Genomic DNA, 17640 nt, shown 5'->3' with positions numbered 1-17640 from the left:
CCGAGTCGTAAAAATTATTAACCGTCATAATTGATGCTCATTATATGTACATGTGCATGTGTGAAAATTTCGTGTTTGAATTTTGTTAATTGTAAGTGAATTTCATCGAATAGGACTTATGTGAGAAAATTTTAAAATGTGATAGGTCAATGCGTAAGGACCTATTAGAGCATGTGGAAAAAGGGGGGACTTGCATGTCAAATTCCCCCCTACTAGTAGTGGCCGGCCATGACAAGCATGGTAGACCAAGTGTGATGGGCAAGACATGTCATAGACATGTCTTGTTGGTGCATCATGGGTGGAAAAAAATAAAATAAGGAGCATGGGCATAATAATGAAAGGAAATGTGATGAAAACAAAAAAAAAGGGGTGTGTGGTTGTCCCCCCATTTTACCGAAACTAGAAAGAAAAACAAAGAAAAAAATGCTCATCCTTTGGTTCATCCTTGGCCAAAAATTTTAAGGAGGAAGGAAGAAGAAAGGTTGAAGAGGTTCGGCCATGCATGTGACTAGGCTAAGGTATGTTTGATGATGCTCCATGAGATGCATGCATATTTTAGTTGTTAGCTTGAGTTCTACCTAGCCCATGGTCTAAATCTTGCTATGTGATGGAAATGACACTCGGCCATGGATGCATCATTCTTGGTTGATGTTTGATGTTGTGGTGATGAGGCATGAAGATGAGTTAAGATTCGGCCTAGGTGGATTTTGTGTTAATGCCATTACATGCTAAATATGAAGCTTGTTAATGATGCATGTGATGGTGGATTGATGATTCTTGAATCTCCTTTTTAGCATTTTTGAGTGAGCACATATGTGCATTGGTTGCTAGATGGGGAAGAATCGGCTAGCAAGTTGTGTGCTAAGGCCGAATATAATTTTTGTAGGTTAATGAGTAATGCATGTGCTAAATTGATGGAAAGGGAGAGGATGCTTTACTAGTGTATATATGTGTGTATTAGCCAAGTTTTGAACTTGAAACAAAAGGGTGTTTAGTCAATACAAGTGACCATACTTGTAGAATGTATTAAGTGTTGAAATCGGCCCCAAAATAGACATGCATATTCGGCCAAGGGGGAAAAATTAGCAAAAATGTTGAGTTTGATTCATGATTCCGTACATATGTGACCTTAATGTCTAATGTATAAATATGGGCTAAGTGCCTTGTGTTCCTCTTTTCGATGCTCAAATGATTAAATCAATTTATTTGTTTAATTAAGCTCAAGAGCAAAGGGGAACTAAATCCGATAAAGGGAAGGAAAAAGTGGTCGAATAGCTATCGGAATCGTTCGACAACACCCGAGGTAAGTTCTTGAGTAAGAGAGCTTAAATTAAGATTTGATTAGATCATGTTTTAAGCAAACAAAATCATGCTCTTTGTGTGTGGCTATTGAGCCGAAATTGCAAGAATGATAAATGTCTTGTGTTTGAGTTTTGCTAACGAAAACGAAATACGAATGTGCCATGATTTATTGTTAAATGTGCATGGTTATTTGAATGATGTCCGGGCTAAGTCCCGAAGGCTTTGTGCTAAGTGACCATATCCGGACTAAGATCCGAAGGCATTTGTGCGAGATACTAAATCCGGACTAAGATCCGAAGGCATTTGTGCGAGTTACTAAATCCGGGTTAAGTCCCGAAGGCATTTGTGCGAATTACTATAACCGGGCTATGTCCCAAAGGCATTTGAACGAGGAGATATATCCGGTTAAATTCCGAAGGTACGTGATTTGGGAATGAATGATCTTGCTGTAAAAATTTCAGTTAATACTCTAGAAACATCCCAACATTGAGGTATTTTTCGTATGTGCTTGAATTTAGTTGAGCCCTTACAAATAAGTATTCGCTCAGTTGATAAACGAGCTACCGGCCTTTGGCTAAGTTGATCTTTTGTGTATGTACATAAGGGTTGATAATGTGAAGCAAGTATGATATCGAAAATTTGTGCATATGAAATTATCCGTTTAGCTATTTGAATGCTATACTTTTGTTGTGCTGGAATTCCTTGCTCAAAACTTACTAAGCATAAATTGCTTACTCCGTTTCATTGCTCCTCTGTTTTATAGATTTGGTTCTCCAGCTATCGGACTCGGGATCTTGAGGTCAAAGTCGCCCACACTATCAAAGCCCCCTTTTGGTACAATTTTGGTTGAACTTCGAAATGGCATGTATAGGACTACCCGTTTGTTGTGGGTCGTGGACCCTTTGGACTTGTATAAATTTTGGATAGCCATGCGAAAATGGCTTATATGTGTTTGAGTATAATGTTATAATCATTTGGTGTGGATATGCTTGACAAGGATTGGCCATGGGGATGGTTAATCACTTTCATAAATTGTGCTATTTATGCAAAAAGGGCTAGTTGAATCATGGAAACCATGAAATAGGTAAAGTCTACCTTAAAGGCAGATGCTGACAGCAGCAGTGATGTAGATTTGGAAAATCACTAAAAATAGTAGGAATGGAATTAAATAGTGAATAAATTATGTAAACGAACCTTGATGAATCTATTTTCATAGGAAAGTAACGAAACAATCATACGGACAGTATGTTAAGAGATATTCAGGTTCTTGTGAGACAGGGCCAGAACGGTTTCTGGATTTCCTGTTTCGACTTTAGAAATTCATTATAAATTAACCAGAGACAATTAGGAGTCAAGTCATATATGTATAGATTCCTCTCTGAGTATAGTTTCTATAGAAACAAACGGCATCAGTATTGAAGCCCTGTACAGGGAGATATCCAAGTCGTAATGTGCAAAGGTCAGGGTAGTCGATCCCTGTAACATGGAAGAATTTGACTAATAAACTGTACTAATTGGCCCGACCAAAAATTCTAGAAAAAAATATGTAGATGGGCATATGAGTCTAGTTTCAGGGAAAATTTACAGAACTGGATTCCGAGTTTCTGAACTCAAGATATGATTTTTAAAACGACTATTACGCAGATTGGCAGTGTCTGGAAATTTTTTTTAAAAGTCTGTTAACACCTCGTGTTCGACTCCGGTGACGGTCTCGGGTTCGGGGTGTTACAGATTGTTCAACTAATTCTAATGCATCAAATCACGTATGAACGAAGTACATACTTGAGTTTAATTGAAAACATGAATGACTGAGGCACAAATAGTATAAGCATGATTTAAACAAACTTTATTGAATTGATGCAATCATCCTAGCTAAACAGATTTAAGTTGCCATTGTTGATGACAAGATAATAAAGCACATTGCAAAGATGATTAATTAAAGTAACAAAGTAAAGGAAGAATAAACTTTGTTCGAATCAGTAGTCTCGCGAAGTACGATTGAAGAAGTTTCCTCCAATCCTTGTCTTGCTCCTTTGCTAATGGCTTCTCAAGGTGGGTGGCTAGGAGATAATCTTGTCAAGGTTTTCTTGGCTAAAAAATAAAAGGAATATGGGATGCTATGCGTGGAGATGAAGGGAGGGAATGAGATAAATGAATAAGGGATGTATGTAGAGATGAGTAAGGGATGTAGTGATGCTTTCAAATGGAGAATGGATGTGAGTATTTATAGTGAAGGTTGGTGGATGAGTTTACTAAAAATAGTGTGAAAAATCCCCCCATGTACTCATTTGCTTGGCCGGCCACATATTGTGGAAAGGAATGGATGTTGGTTGATTGATTGATTCAAGCATGAAATCATGTTTGAATCATGTAACACCCCAAACCCAGCTTGGATGTTATGGCCAAATCTGGCGATGTCACATGATAGTGTGTTTGAAAATCGATGCTCGTGTTGAAAAACCATTACTTTGCTTAAAATATTTTCTGTTTAGATCTCGTCGTTATCTTTTATTAATCCTAAAATAGTGATTTTTATTCAGTCGTTAGTTTGCAAAATATTATATGTTGCGAAAGCTTTTTAAAACAGTTTGTGTCCTTGTGGGTATTTTGCTAAAACACATGCATTTCTTTTTAAAACCCGTGTTTTATCTATCTCTAGCAGATATAAAACATAAAGCGGTATAAAATCCAAATTTTAACCAAAAACTCATAACGGCCATTATTACAGAAAAATACCCCAAATAAAGCTTTAAAAAAATAAACCTAATTAAATACGAAACAGTAAAAATGAGTCATGTGGCCACAACTGAGTCCTCCGCCGCTCCGATCCACCTAAGTCTGGGGATTACCTGAACAGATGAATCAAAATGGTGAGTTTACGAAAATTCAGTGTGTAATCTCCATATAAACAAGCAAACAATATGCAATTATAGTCTGGGCCTAAGCTCATTTCGGTAATAGTTTTAGTTTCAATTAGGGCCTTAGCCCATTACAATACAGAAGCAGTCATGCATTTGGGCCTTGCCCATTACACATATGTTAGGAAGTGCCACAAAAAGCTTCCCTAACATAGTCATGAATGGTGAAATGATTGAGAATGCCATCAGAAGTGGGAAGATCGACGTGGGAGAGAGTAACAGAAGATCAGCCTCGAGGAGGAAGGAGAGCAAGGTGAACAACACGAGCATGTACAACAAGGGTTACTCGAAGGCAGTAACAGTGAGTCAGCCAGGAAAGGTGGCTGCTAGTCAGCAAAGCTCGTCGAGACAGGAGGTCGGTACAAGACGAAATGTTGAAAGGCCCCAATTCACGCCAATTCCTATGTCATACAGGGAACTATACCGAAATTTATTTGACGCACACGTAGTTTCCCTTTACTATCTGAAGCCCTTGCAACCCCCGTATCCCAAATGGTACGATGCGAATGCACAGTGCGACTATCATGTGGGAATAATAGGGCATTCCATAGAAAACTGTATGGCCTTTAAGAAGTTGGTTGAAAGGCTCATTGGTATGGGTGTCGTTAAATTTGATGACTCGACCAAGGTAGAAAACCCATTACCAAACCACATTAATGCTGGGGTAAATATGGTGGGCGAAGACAGAAAGATTAAGGCAGACATTGCGGAGGTGAAAACTCCTCTGAGAGGGGTCTAGAAGGAGATGGTGAATAGGGGACTAATCGTCTCAGAAGGAAGTGGTGAAAAGAGGAGGAACTACTGTGAGTTTCACCATGAAGTGGGGCATGAAATCCAAGAGTGTACGGGGTTCAGAGCCCTGATACAATGTATGATGGATAATAGGGAGGTGGAATTCTATGAGGGAGTTCAAGAGGAGAGTTATGTATGCGCATCAGAGTTGGCATTGGGAGTCTCGAAGGCTAACCATCCTGTGGTCATCATCTCACGACCTCAGAACAGTGAGATTGGGGCACGAATAACACCAAAAGTAATCATTCAAAAATCGGCTATGTTTGCAAATAAGGATAGCAGACGGGTTCCTTGGAATTATGATTGTAATGTGACAATCCCGGGGAAGGAGGATGTAATCAATAAAGAGGAACAAGATGAAGGAAGGCACCACGAACAGATGAAAGCACGAGTAGAGCCAATAAGAGAAGAAACTTCAGTTGAAAAGAAGAAGAATGTGGTTGAACCCGAATTGTTGGTCAATGAACCAATCAAAGAGGAGGAAGCTAGAGAGTTCTTGAAGTTCATAAAGCATAGCGAGTATAGCGTTGTAGAACAGCTGCACAAACAACCAGCTCGCATATCTGTGCTAGCTTTACTCCTGAACTCCGAGGGACATCGGAATGCACTACTGAAGGTGCTAAATGAAACTTATGTGGCCGACGATATCTCTATTAACAAGTTGGATCGACTGGTCGGCAATATAAGCGCTGATAACTTCATTTCTTTCAGCGATGACGAAATACCACCTGGGGGTATGGGATCTACTAGAGCTTTACACATCACTGCAATGTGTAAATGGTGCATATTACCGGGAGTTCTGGTAGACAATGGGTCGGCACTAAATGTATTGCCCCTATCCACGCTCAACAGGCTACCTGTGGATAGTTCACATATGAAGTCGTGTCAGAACGTGGTTCGAGCATTTGATGGTACTGAGAGGAGGGTCATGGGAAGAATTGACATTCCTTTGTTAATTGGCCCAACTATTTATGAGGTGGACTTCTTAGTTATGGACATCAAGCCTTCTTACAGTTGCCTATTAGGAAGGCCGTGGATTCATTCAGCAGGTGCGGTACCGTCATCGTTACATCAAAAACTGAAGCTGGTGTCAGAAGGCAGGGTTGTGACGATAGATGCTGAAGAAGATATCATTGCATCTGTGACCAACGATGCGCCTTATCTGGAAACGAGCGATGATGTAATCGAATGCTCTTTCCGTTCCTTGGAGTTCGTAAATGCAACATTCATCCGTGAGGGGAACAAGATCCTGATGCCGAGAATATCAAGGACCACAGGGATGGGTCTGCAATTGACAGTTGGAAAGGGAGTTTTGCCGAGAAGAGGATTGGGGAAGTATCTTCAGGGCCGAGTTGAGGCTCCAATGTTGAAAGACAAGCAGGACCGTTTTGGCTTAGGATACAAGCCAGATGCTAGGCAGAAGAGGATAGAGCAGAAAAGAAGCGAGTGAGGAGAAGGGCTCGCTTGACAGGTGATTAAGTTAAATGGGAACCCATGACCTTTCCTCACCTATCCAAGACTTTTGTATTGGGAGGATTCGTCTATCAAGGAATGCTAGGGGTCAGAAGTATTAACACGGGCTAGGGAGTATTCATGCCGTGTATGAAAAAGCGACGCGAGGAAGAACTTTGCCAAATATTCGTCCTTACGAGTTGGAAAGGGAGCTAAACAACTGGACTGCAGAAGAAATACCTGTAGTTTTTAGGATTTCCTCAGAGTAATGTCCAGAACACCCTTATTGCTTTTTAGCCTAGAAGTGATAAGGATTCCTTTGTGAAATAGACTCATGTACAGAAAATCATTATTTTAATAAAGTTCATGTTTGCAGTCATTTTTGGAGCAAATCTTTCTTTCCATAAGAGCTGTTATTTTAAGTTTCTCTTAAACTACACTTGCATTTCATTCATGACCATATTGCACCAAACAAATTCCTGAATCCATATTGTTTTTCATACCTATAATAGGTCCCACGATATCAATGATGTGAATGTCACTCTTACAAATTTAGAGTCTCCTTTTGAACGAAACATGTGTTTAGAGGGATCGCATGATTTTGAAGACAACAAAGACTGTGGTTTGTCTCCTGACTTGTTGAAGATGGTAGAAAGGGTCGAGAAACAAATCCTACCTCACAAGGAATCAATAGAAATTGTAAGCTTAGAGGAGGGTAAAGAGGTGAAGATCGGATCGGATATCTCTGCAAAGACAAGACAAGACCTCATCGAATTACTCTGAGAGTTCAAGGACGTGTTTGCATGGTCATACCAGGATATGCCGGGGTTGAGTACCGACATTGTAGTCCATCGTCTCCCTATAAGAGAAGATTGCAAGCCAGTGCAGCAAAAGCTCAGAAGGATGAGGCCTGATATCGTGTTGAAGATAAAGGAGGAGGTCCAAAAGCAGTTTGATGCCGGATTTCTGCAAGAAGTCAAGTATTCTGAGTGGGTGGCTAACATCGTACCAGTTCCAAAGAAAGATGGAAAAGTACGAATGTGTGTGAATTATCGGGATTTGAATAAGGCTAGTCCAAAGGATAACTTCCCATTGCCCCACATCGACACATTGGTAGACAACATTGCGGGCTTTTCATTGTTTTCCTTCATGGGTGGTTTTTCTGGGTATAATCAGATAAAGATGCATCTCGAGGACATGAGAAAGATTACGTTCATTACATTATGGGGGACATTTTGTTATAAAGTGATGCCGTTTGGATTGAAGAATGCAGGAGCGACATACCAAAGAGCCATGGTAGCCTTGTTCCATGACATGATGCACAGGGAAATCGAGGTTTACGTTGATGATATGATCGCAAAATCTAGAACGGAGGGCGAACATGTGCGGGTCTTGAGAAAGTTATTCTTAAGATTGAGAAAGTTCCAGCTCAAGCTTAATCCAGCGAAGTGCACTTTTGGGGCCAGGTCAGGAAAGTTGCTAGGCTTCATAGTCAGTGCAAAGAGAATCGAGATTGACCCAGACAAAGTCAAGGCAATACGAGATTTACCTCCACCTCGCACGCAGAAAGAAGTTCGAGGTTTCCTCGGAAGACTGAATTACATCGCTAGGTTCATTTCACAACTGACTGAGAAATGTGACCCTATATTTCGTCTTCCGAAGAAACATAATCCTGGTACTTGGATGAAGAATGCGAAGAAGCTTTTAACAAGGTGAAGCAGTATTTGTCTAACACTCCAGTGCTGTCACCACCTAGCCTGGATAGGCCGCTGATATTGTATCTGACAGTATTTGATAATTCCATGGGGTGTGTGCTAGGCCAACATGATGAAACGGGGAGAAAAGAAAGGGCGATATATTATCTCAGCAAGAAATTCACTGACTGTGAAATGAGATATTCGCCTATTGAGAAGTTATGTTGTGCCTTGATTTGGACAACCCGAAGATTAAGGCAGTACATGTTATACTATACGACTTGGCTAATCTCAAAGTTAGACGCGTTAAAGTATATGATGGAGTCAACTGCTTTGAATGGGAGAATGGCCCGATGGCAGATCTTACTCTCTGAATTTGATATTGTTTATGTGAGCCAGAAGGCTGTGAAAGGGAGTGCAATTGCTGACTTTCTAGCTAGTAGAGCTCTGGAGGACTACGAGCCGTTGAGTTTTGATTTCCCAAATGAAGACCTAATGTGTATAGCGGCTACTGAGGAAAATCCCCAATAAGGTCACGGTTGGAGGTTAAACTTTGATGGAGCCTTGAATGCTGTGGGTAATGAAATTGGGGCAGTCCTAGTGTCCCCGAATGGTGATCATTATCCTTTTACTTGCAAATTGGATTTTGACTGTACAAACAACATGACAGAATACGAAGCATGCATCATGAGTATTCGTGCAGCTATCGAGCGAAGAATCAAAGTGTTAGAGGTTTATGGAAATTCGGTATTGGTGATATATCAGCTCAAGGGTGAGTGGGAAACGAGAGATCCCAAATTAGTCAGTTATCGAAAGTTAGTCCTTGAATTGATTAAAGAGTTTGAAGACATCACTTTTTGCTATCTCCCACGAGAGGAGAATCAGATGGCTGATGCACTAGCTACTTTAGCCTCCATGATCAAAGTAAACAGACATGAGGATATGAAGCCTATCCAAATGAGTATCCATGAAGACCCGGCTCATTGTTACAATATTGAAGAAGGAGAAATCGATGATAGTCCTTGGTACCAAGATATACTACGATATGTAAAAAATCGTGAGTATCCTGGCCAGGCAACGGAGAAAGAAAAGAGAACTCTGAGAAGACTAGCCATTGATTACGTCTTAGATGGGGAGATCTTATACAAGAGGGGAAAGGATCAAGTTCTGCTAAGATGTGTGGACGCTGTGGAAGCAAAGAAAATCTTGGAGGAAGTCCATGAGGGCATCTGTGGAACGCATGCTAGTGGTTTCACAATTGCCAGACAGATTATGAGATTCGGGTACTACTGGTCCACCATGGAAGGGGATTGCATCAATTATTCCAAGAAGTGCCATAAATGTCAAATCTATGGTGATAAAATGCATGCACCTCCTTTACCTCTTCATTTCATGACTTCTCCATGGCCTTTCTCCATGTGGGGTATGGATGTCATTGGGCCAATATCGCCGAAGGCTTCAAACGGGCATCGTTTCATATTCGTGGTTATTGACTACTTCACCAAATGGGTAGAATCTGCTTCGTATGCCAACATTACAAAGTCATCAGTCAGTAAGTTCTTGAAAAGGGAGATCATATGTCGATATGGAATGCCTGAAAGAATCATATCCGATAATGCGCTGAACCTGAACAACAGCTCAATAGCAGAAGTCTGCAGTCAATTCAAGATCAGACATCACAATTCATCGCCGTATCGCCCAAAAATGAATGGTGCAGTGGAAGCGGCTAATAAAAATATAAAGAAGATTGTGGGGAAGATGACTGAGACTTACAGAGACTGGCACAAGAAATTACCGTTTGCCCTCCTTGCTTATCGAACGTCAATCAGGACCTCTACCGGGGCAACTCCTTTCTCCTTAGTTTATGGCATGGAGGCAGTCTTGCCTATTGAAGTTGAAATCCCTTCTCTCCGGGTTTTGACTGAGCTACAATTGGATGAAGCAGAATGGGTTCAATCTCGATACGATCAGTTGAACTTGATAGAGGGAAAAAGGCTAAAGGTAATTCAGCATGGTCAGATGTACCAGAAAAGAATGATGCGAGCCTACAACAAGAAGGTCCGACCTAGAGAATTTCACGAGGAGGACCTGGTGTTGAGAAAAATTCTTCCTCTACAAAAAGATTTTAGGGGGAAATGGATGCCGAATTGGGAGGGTCCTTATGTTGTAAAAAAGACCTTTTCTGGAGGAGCCCTGATCCTAGCTGAAATGGATAGAGAAAACTTGCCTAATCCAGTAAATTCAGATTCAGTCAAGAGATACTTTACTTGAAGAGGGGAAGGAACCAAGGTGAAAACCCGCAAAGGGCGCTTTGATTCCGAAAAAAAAAGAGGCTAAGGTGAAAACTCGCAAAGGGCACCTTAAGACCAAAGGGGATTTGAGTTGGAAACCTGAAAAGGGCGGCTCCAATTTTGTTCATCACAGGGTAGTCTTGTTGCACCTAGATCGGCAGAAAGGAGTAGACGACATCTTGGGACATCAACAAAATACTGTGAATCTCCTAAACACGTATTGAATTCAGAAGGGTCTTCGAAAAGTTGTATAGAGAAATTCAAGCAGAGATATCTGGGGCACCTGATCATAGTATTTGTATTGAATTCGTTGTTTTAGAATATTTCATTCTTTTTTTCAATATAAATGTCCCCAGGCAATTCCTCTATCATTGACAACTCATTGCGAGCTATGCTCCCAAATTCATTTTGTTTTATGCATCGTTATGATCTTTTCGCAAGCATGTTGCATTAGAATGACGATTAATGGATTAGTAAAACTTTCACAAGGGAAGTTATTCATATTACTCTAGAAATCTTTAAATAGCTTAGGAACCTGAAACAGGACCATTGTTTAGACTTTACCGGGTTAAAAGGTTGGAGATATCTAAGAAGAAAGAGCCCGGATTAGGAGTTTTTTCGAGTTTTGTCGAAGCGGTGTCGTCACAAAAGAGGCCTTAAGGAATAATGGGAAATTTCGACATTAATGAATCATTCCCATGACATAGCATTCAAATGTCATTCATACATGTCTAGTTAGGAGCATTTGATCATGACATCCTAATCATTAGGCATAATTAGGCTCATAAAGTGAGTCATACAGGTCATGTTCCACAGAGAGCAGATCGGTGAAATCATAAAGCCTTGTCTCCCTGAGTAACAATGGAGCGGGTTGAAAAGTAAAAAGATTGAAGCCACAACGACGGATCTTACTTCCTTAGCAGTGCAGCGAAACAGATTGAAGCTACGACGGCGGATCTGGTTTCCCTGATATAGCAATTAAAAAGATTGAAGCCACAACGGCGGATCTTACTTCCTTAGCAGTGTAGCGGAACAGATTGAAGCTACGATGGCGGATCTTACTTTCTTAGTAGTGCAGCGGAATAGATTGAAGCTACGACGGCGAATCTGGTTTCCCTGATATAGCAATTAAAAAGATTGAAGCCACAACGGCGGATCTTACTTCCTTAGCAGTGCAGCGGAACAGATTGAAGCTACGATGGCGGATCTGGTTTCGCTGATATAGCAATTAAAAAGATTGAAGCCACAACGGCGGATCTTACTTCTTAGCAATGCGGTGGAATAGATTGAAGTTACGACGGCGGATCTGGTTTCCCCGACATTGCAGTTGAACAAATTGAAGATTTCAGATCTTGTCTCCCTAGGCAGTAGTGGAGCAGATCAAAGATGGCGGATTTTACCTCCTTGAGGTTACAGTGGAGTACATTGAAGCCAGTAATTCTATCTCCCTGGGCAGCAGTGAAATAAATTGAAGATTACAGATCTTACCTCCCTAGGCAGTAATGGAGCAGATCGAAGATACAAGTCTTATCTCCCTGAAGTTGTAGTGGAGCAGACAAAACTAACTAATCCTATCTCCTTGAAGTTGCAATGGAGTGGATTAAAACCGCAGATCTCATCTCTCTGAAGTTGCAGTAGAGCAGATCACATCAGATTTACCCTTAAGTTGTAACAGAACAAGTTGAAGCTGTAAGTCTTATCTCCCTGAAGTTGCAGTGGAGCAGATTAAAGATAGCAGATTTTGTTCTTTTGAGAAGCTACAACATATGAATCCTATCTCCCCGACATTGCAATGGAGTGGATTGAAGCACCAGTTCCTATACCTCTGAAGATGCAGTAGGAAGGAACAATGTTACCTGAAGAAGAGAAGCACTAAAGAAGTTGAGGCTCAATAAGACTGGGCACAATTGGGCCTTGTAGTCTTTGCTCTGTTCTCGTTGCACGATAACGAGCAAAGAGGGGCAGCTGTATAAACCCAAATGTGCCCAGGCCCAATCCAACACCCATTTTACATTATAACACTCAGGCCCAAACCAACAAACAAGACCCAGACCCTAAGACCCAGTAACTAGCAGCCCAACACAGCAAAACTAAAAATCTAAAGAGAAACCCTAGCCGCAGCAAGCCACCAGCAACCTCCAACGCCTCCAGCAACCTCTCCAAGCGCCGTAGGATTCGGAGATCAGCCCCTCCACGCGCGCCATTCGCACAACCACCTGCAAATAAAAACGGAATAAGAGTCCACAAAAGAAAAGGATTGTAAACTAATGTATTTTCGTAGGCTATAAAAGCCTAGATTTGTATGAAAAAGAAAAAAAAGGAAAAAAGGATATACTGAGAAGACAGCACTTTTGAAGGTGAAATCGGGTTTCTAATCTTTTTTTCCCTCTTCGTTATTTTCTTTCTTTAGATTTTTTTTAAAAAAAATAATAAGATAACACAAAAAAGGAAAAGGAGAAATCTAACATCTTTCGTCAAAGACGCCGAACGGTGGCCGTCTCCGTCGCAATTGGAGCGCCGGCACTAGCTAAACGGCGGCGCGAGGACGCTAGGGATTAAACCCTAGCAGAGCACCATAGAAGTTTCTTTTTTGGTTTTTTCCTTTTCAATCAGGTAAATGCTTTTTAGAGAAAAAAATCTGTTTTAAATAACAAATCAAAACGGCGCCGTTTTAACTAGGTGCGACCCGCGCGGTGACCCGACCCGAAGGGGAGGATCCGCGCGCTCTGACGTCACATGGTCTATTTGCGCAATTGGCCCCTCCTGTTTGCAGCGCATTACAATTAAACTTGTTTTGTTTTTTTTAGAAATTGGGCCGCACATTTTATTTTTGTTTTAATTTGGCCCTTTGCTGCGCAGCGTTTTGGAAGGAGGGGATAATTTCCCTTTTGGTCCTCCACTGTTACGCGCGCATTTAAGTTGGTTCTGATTTTATTTTATTTTTTTATTTTTCTAAATTTGTTTTTTGGTTTTAATTCAATTTGGGCCATTCTTTTTTTTCCCTTTCGTATTGTTATCCTTATTTCTATATTTCTAAAGTACGCATGATTAGATATACATGCATTTCAATGTAATATACGTGCTTGTATATATATATATCGTGCAGTTTTTTTTTACCTCTATATATATATTATTATATTTTAGTTTTTTTTTACTTTCATAAATATGCGTATACCTATGATTTTTTTTTTCTTCACCTTTTTTGAAACACATATATATGTGCATACAAACGCATTTTAAACGCACATGTTCCTCGTATTTTACAATTCAAAATACATTTTTTTATATTATACATATATATACGTTTTTTTAGTTATTATAAATATTTCTCTTATTCTAAATGTACACCGTTATTTGTACTTATATTATATATAGGTGTTTTAATATACATATGTGTATTTTCATGATTTACCAATACATACACATATACATTTTTATTCTGTAAATATATACACATGTACATGCTTTTATGTTTATTTTATTTTCACGATTTCCAAATACATACATGCATTTTTATTATATTTTGATTGATATACTCCACTTCATCTTTTATGTGTATCTTTGTACATATGCGTTAAATACATGTGTACACATATTTGTAAATTTAATTATATAGTGTACTTGTATATATACTTGTAAATATTTATTCATATTTGTCTTAAATTAGAGTATTTGTTTCATGTTATGCCTTAACCCTTTTTAGCATCTCTTTTAAAAATATCTATTTTGATTTTCTCAAAGTATTTAAATCGTCATATTTTATAAATTCCAAAATATTTGGTATTCATGATTCTCGTGAAAGATCGTGTCCTAACTTACTGGATCGCGATTATTTTTCGATGAATTTAGAAAGCCAAGTATTTGTTTTGCAACAAATTCACAAATTTTTAATAAAAGCTTATTCTCGGGAATTCAAAATGTTGGGTCCTAACTTACTGGTCATGACATTTTCTTCTCGAGATAAGAATTTTCAAAAGCAAAAGGCAATATTCGGGTATTTTGGAGATTTAAAAACATTGTGCCCTAACTCACTGGGTGTGATGTTTTATTTCTTTGAAATATGAATGTCTTACTATTTTTTTATTCATGAAATGAAGAGTTTCCTTTTAAAATCTTTTCAAATTTTCGACACCAAAACATTAACAAAATCAATTTGGTACCAATTTTGGGCGTTACGAGGGTGCTAATCCTTCCTCGTGCGTAACTGACTCCCGAACCTGTTTTCTCAAATTTCGCAAACCAAAATTATTTTTTTAAGGTGGGCCGATCACACTTTAATAAAGGATCGGTGGCGACTCCAGTTTTTGTTTTTTAAGTCGATAACCAAAATTTTTGTTTTCAAAAAAACGGTTTCGACAATAGTAATAAAAATATAAACTACTATATGAAAATAATTAGGAAATAGTTCTAATGGACTAAAATCAAAGATATTCCTAAATATTTTGTAAAAGTTTACCGTTGTAAATAAAATGTAGGACTAAATTAGAAAGAAAACAAATAAACAATTATATCTACAAATATCTTCATTAAAATACTATTATTATTTGAAATGAACCCTACATAACTTATTTATTAAAATTAAGATTTTATTTTAATTATTATTTTAATTTTGGTTTTAATTTTATACTTAAATAATCAATTTTCTTATTGATAACTTCACCTACATAATTTTAATAATAATAAAATTATTTTTTTTTAATTTATAAATAATATATATTTGAAACAATATTATTTAAAATTTTCAAATATTTAATTGTTTTATAAAATTAAAATTCGATCCATTAATATGATCTTATTTTTAATTGTTAAAATTTTATCAATTTTATAAAACTTGTGCATGTAATTTAAGCATTTTAAATATTTAAATTTATAAATTATTAATATTATTCAAATAATGTATTGTAATTTTAATATTTTATTTTATTTTAAATAAAAAATGAAAATAAATAATACATTGTCACGTGTCATCATAATAAGTATGTCACGTGTCAAGAAATTAAACCTCCGTGTCACTTAAGACCTAAGAGCTTATAATATATATATATGATTTCAGTTTTATTTAATTTAAAATGTTAAAAATAATTTATTTTTATAATTCATCACAAAAAAATTAAGAATTCAAATAAATATAAAGATGTCTATGTCTCCTCGAAATAGTATGCCTATATCAACTTTGATCTTAGATATTGTAATATATAATATATAATATATATACGTGTGAGCGTGCGAGAGTATATATATAATATGATATACTAATTTTTTATCCCATGCGATGCATGGATGATAAATTTTTTGTCAATCCTATTAAAAAAACATAATTTTTTTAATTTAAAATAAATTGTTCTGTTTTCTTTTAAATATATATTAAAACGTGGTTATTGGAAACAAGAGTGTGTCATAATTAGAATAATTGTAAATTTTGTTATATGTGATGAATTAATTTATGTTATTTAAAAAAAATATATTTTCTTGATTTATATATATATTAATAATGTGTACTCTTAACTTTTTTTATTAATAAACAACTTTATTTTATAAGTCCAATTGAAAATAGGGTGAGGAATACATTGTATTGAATAATTAAAAAATATGTAATTGATCTATACTTTATTAAGTTAATTACTTGTAATTTATAGTTTAAAGTAAGAAAAAGGTAAATTATTTTAAAGACTAGTGAGAATTATTAAAAAGTAAATTAGTACCAAAAAAATATTTAGTGTAATATCAGGACAAATGTAATAGTGGAAACAATATTATCAGATAAAATAATATTTTTCCTAATTATTTGTAGAATTATAAGAACCATAGTTTACGTTTATATACTGATATAATCTTTAAATTTTACATTTAATGTTGTTTTAATATTTTAATGTATAAAATTATATAAATTTTATATATGAATCCCAAGTTGTGATTTATTAACCGGATGTTTATGGTACTTAAGAATAGCTTAGATTTGAATCATAATAATTAATATATGAATTTGACATAGATAATTTTTATCATAATAGTTAAATAAATACTTACATTTAAATCTAATAATTATGTTGAATTAATTTAAATAGCATTTTGTTTAATTTATTTTTATTACTTAATGAAAATTATATAAGTTTTAAGATCATATTAATAAATTATTTTATTTTTTCAAAATTATTTAATTTGTAAAAACATTATTATTTCTTATTTACTTCCAAATAAGTTACAACGATGATTTAAAATTTAAAATTCACCTTATAATATAATATATATTAGATTTCGCCACTTAGAAAGCATATAAGTCACTAAAAATTGAAAGTTTACGTAATTTCTCTAAAACCTTACTATATTATATATATCAATATACCAGTTTTCTATTCCATGTGGTGCATGAGTTGTTGGTTTGTTTTGTAAAATTATTATTATTTAAATATAAATTTATTAATTAAAATTGTTAATGAAACACTATTGAAAAGATACAACCAACTTTAAAAAAATACTTAAATTTAATATATATTAAAAATATGTAGATATAATAAAATGTAATTTCACCTTAATTTTTTAACTTTTTTATTTTCTTTTATTTTTTTATCATCAAGATTTTATACATTTATATCGTATTTGTGTTTTTTTCTATTTTATAATCATGTATTAATTTATATTTAAAATATTATTTACACTTACAATTTTTTTTATCTTTTTTTACAAATAACAACATAAGATTAATTGCTACACAAATAAATTTTCTCTATAGAAATATAGAGAGTATTCTAAAATATATATTAAATTGAAAATAAAAAGATACAAATGTAGAGTATTGTTTTTTTTTGTTTTTATATTGAAATTTTATTTATTTTTAATTATTTTTGTTGAGTTCATTTCACTTAATTCATAACCAACTTTGCAGTTTTAGTATTTGTGTAAACACTAATAAAAAGGTATCATATGATCCTATAAATATCACTGATAGCCATGTCTTATTGGTTTCTATTATTGTTATTATTATTATTACTGTAACACTCCAAATCCAGCCTAGAAGCTAAGGTCGGATTATGGAGGGTACAACGCTCATAAAAACATTGCCGATTAATTTATGCAAAAACTTAGTTTTAATTCTAGAGTAATAAAGTTATTAATTTATCGAAAATAAAAGTTTTCAGAGGAACGTGCGTAAGCACTTAGACGAAAATCTTGTTTTATTAATTTTATAAAAAC

The 17640-nt window shown here is 36.2% G+C and overlaps 1 protein-coding gene across 1 annotated transcript; it reads left to right on the top strand.

The window, feature by feature from the left end:
- The first annotated feature begins 4965 nt into the window (after nucleotides 1–4965).
- Nucleotides 4966–6462, top strand: LOC121218396 (uncharacterized). Its single transcript, XM_041095570.1, has one exon. It carries the CDS (start codon nucleotides 4966–4968, stop codon nucleotides 6460–6462), a length of 1497 nt encoding a protein of 498 aa, XP_040951504.1.
- Nucleotides 6463–17640: the final 11178 nt, after the last annotated feature.

Source organism: Gossypium hirsutum, chromosome D06 (genome assembly GCF_007990345.1).
Source record: "Gossypium hirsutum isolate 1008001.06 chromosome D06, Gossypium_hirsutum_v2.1, whole genome shotgun sequence".
In the NCBI taxonomy this organism is placed as follows: Eukaryota; Viridiplantae; Streptophyta; class Magnoliopsida; order Malvales; family Malvaceae; genus Gossypium; species Gossypium hirsutum.
This window is presented reverse-complemented; position numbering and strand designations above follow the sequence as displayed.

Excerpts from the sequence above, each read along its gene's own strand:
- LOC121218396 (XM_041095570.1), top strand. The coding sequence starts at position 4,966 with ATGGTGAATAGGGGACTAATCGTCTCAGAAGGAAGTGGTGAAAAGAGG.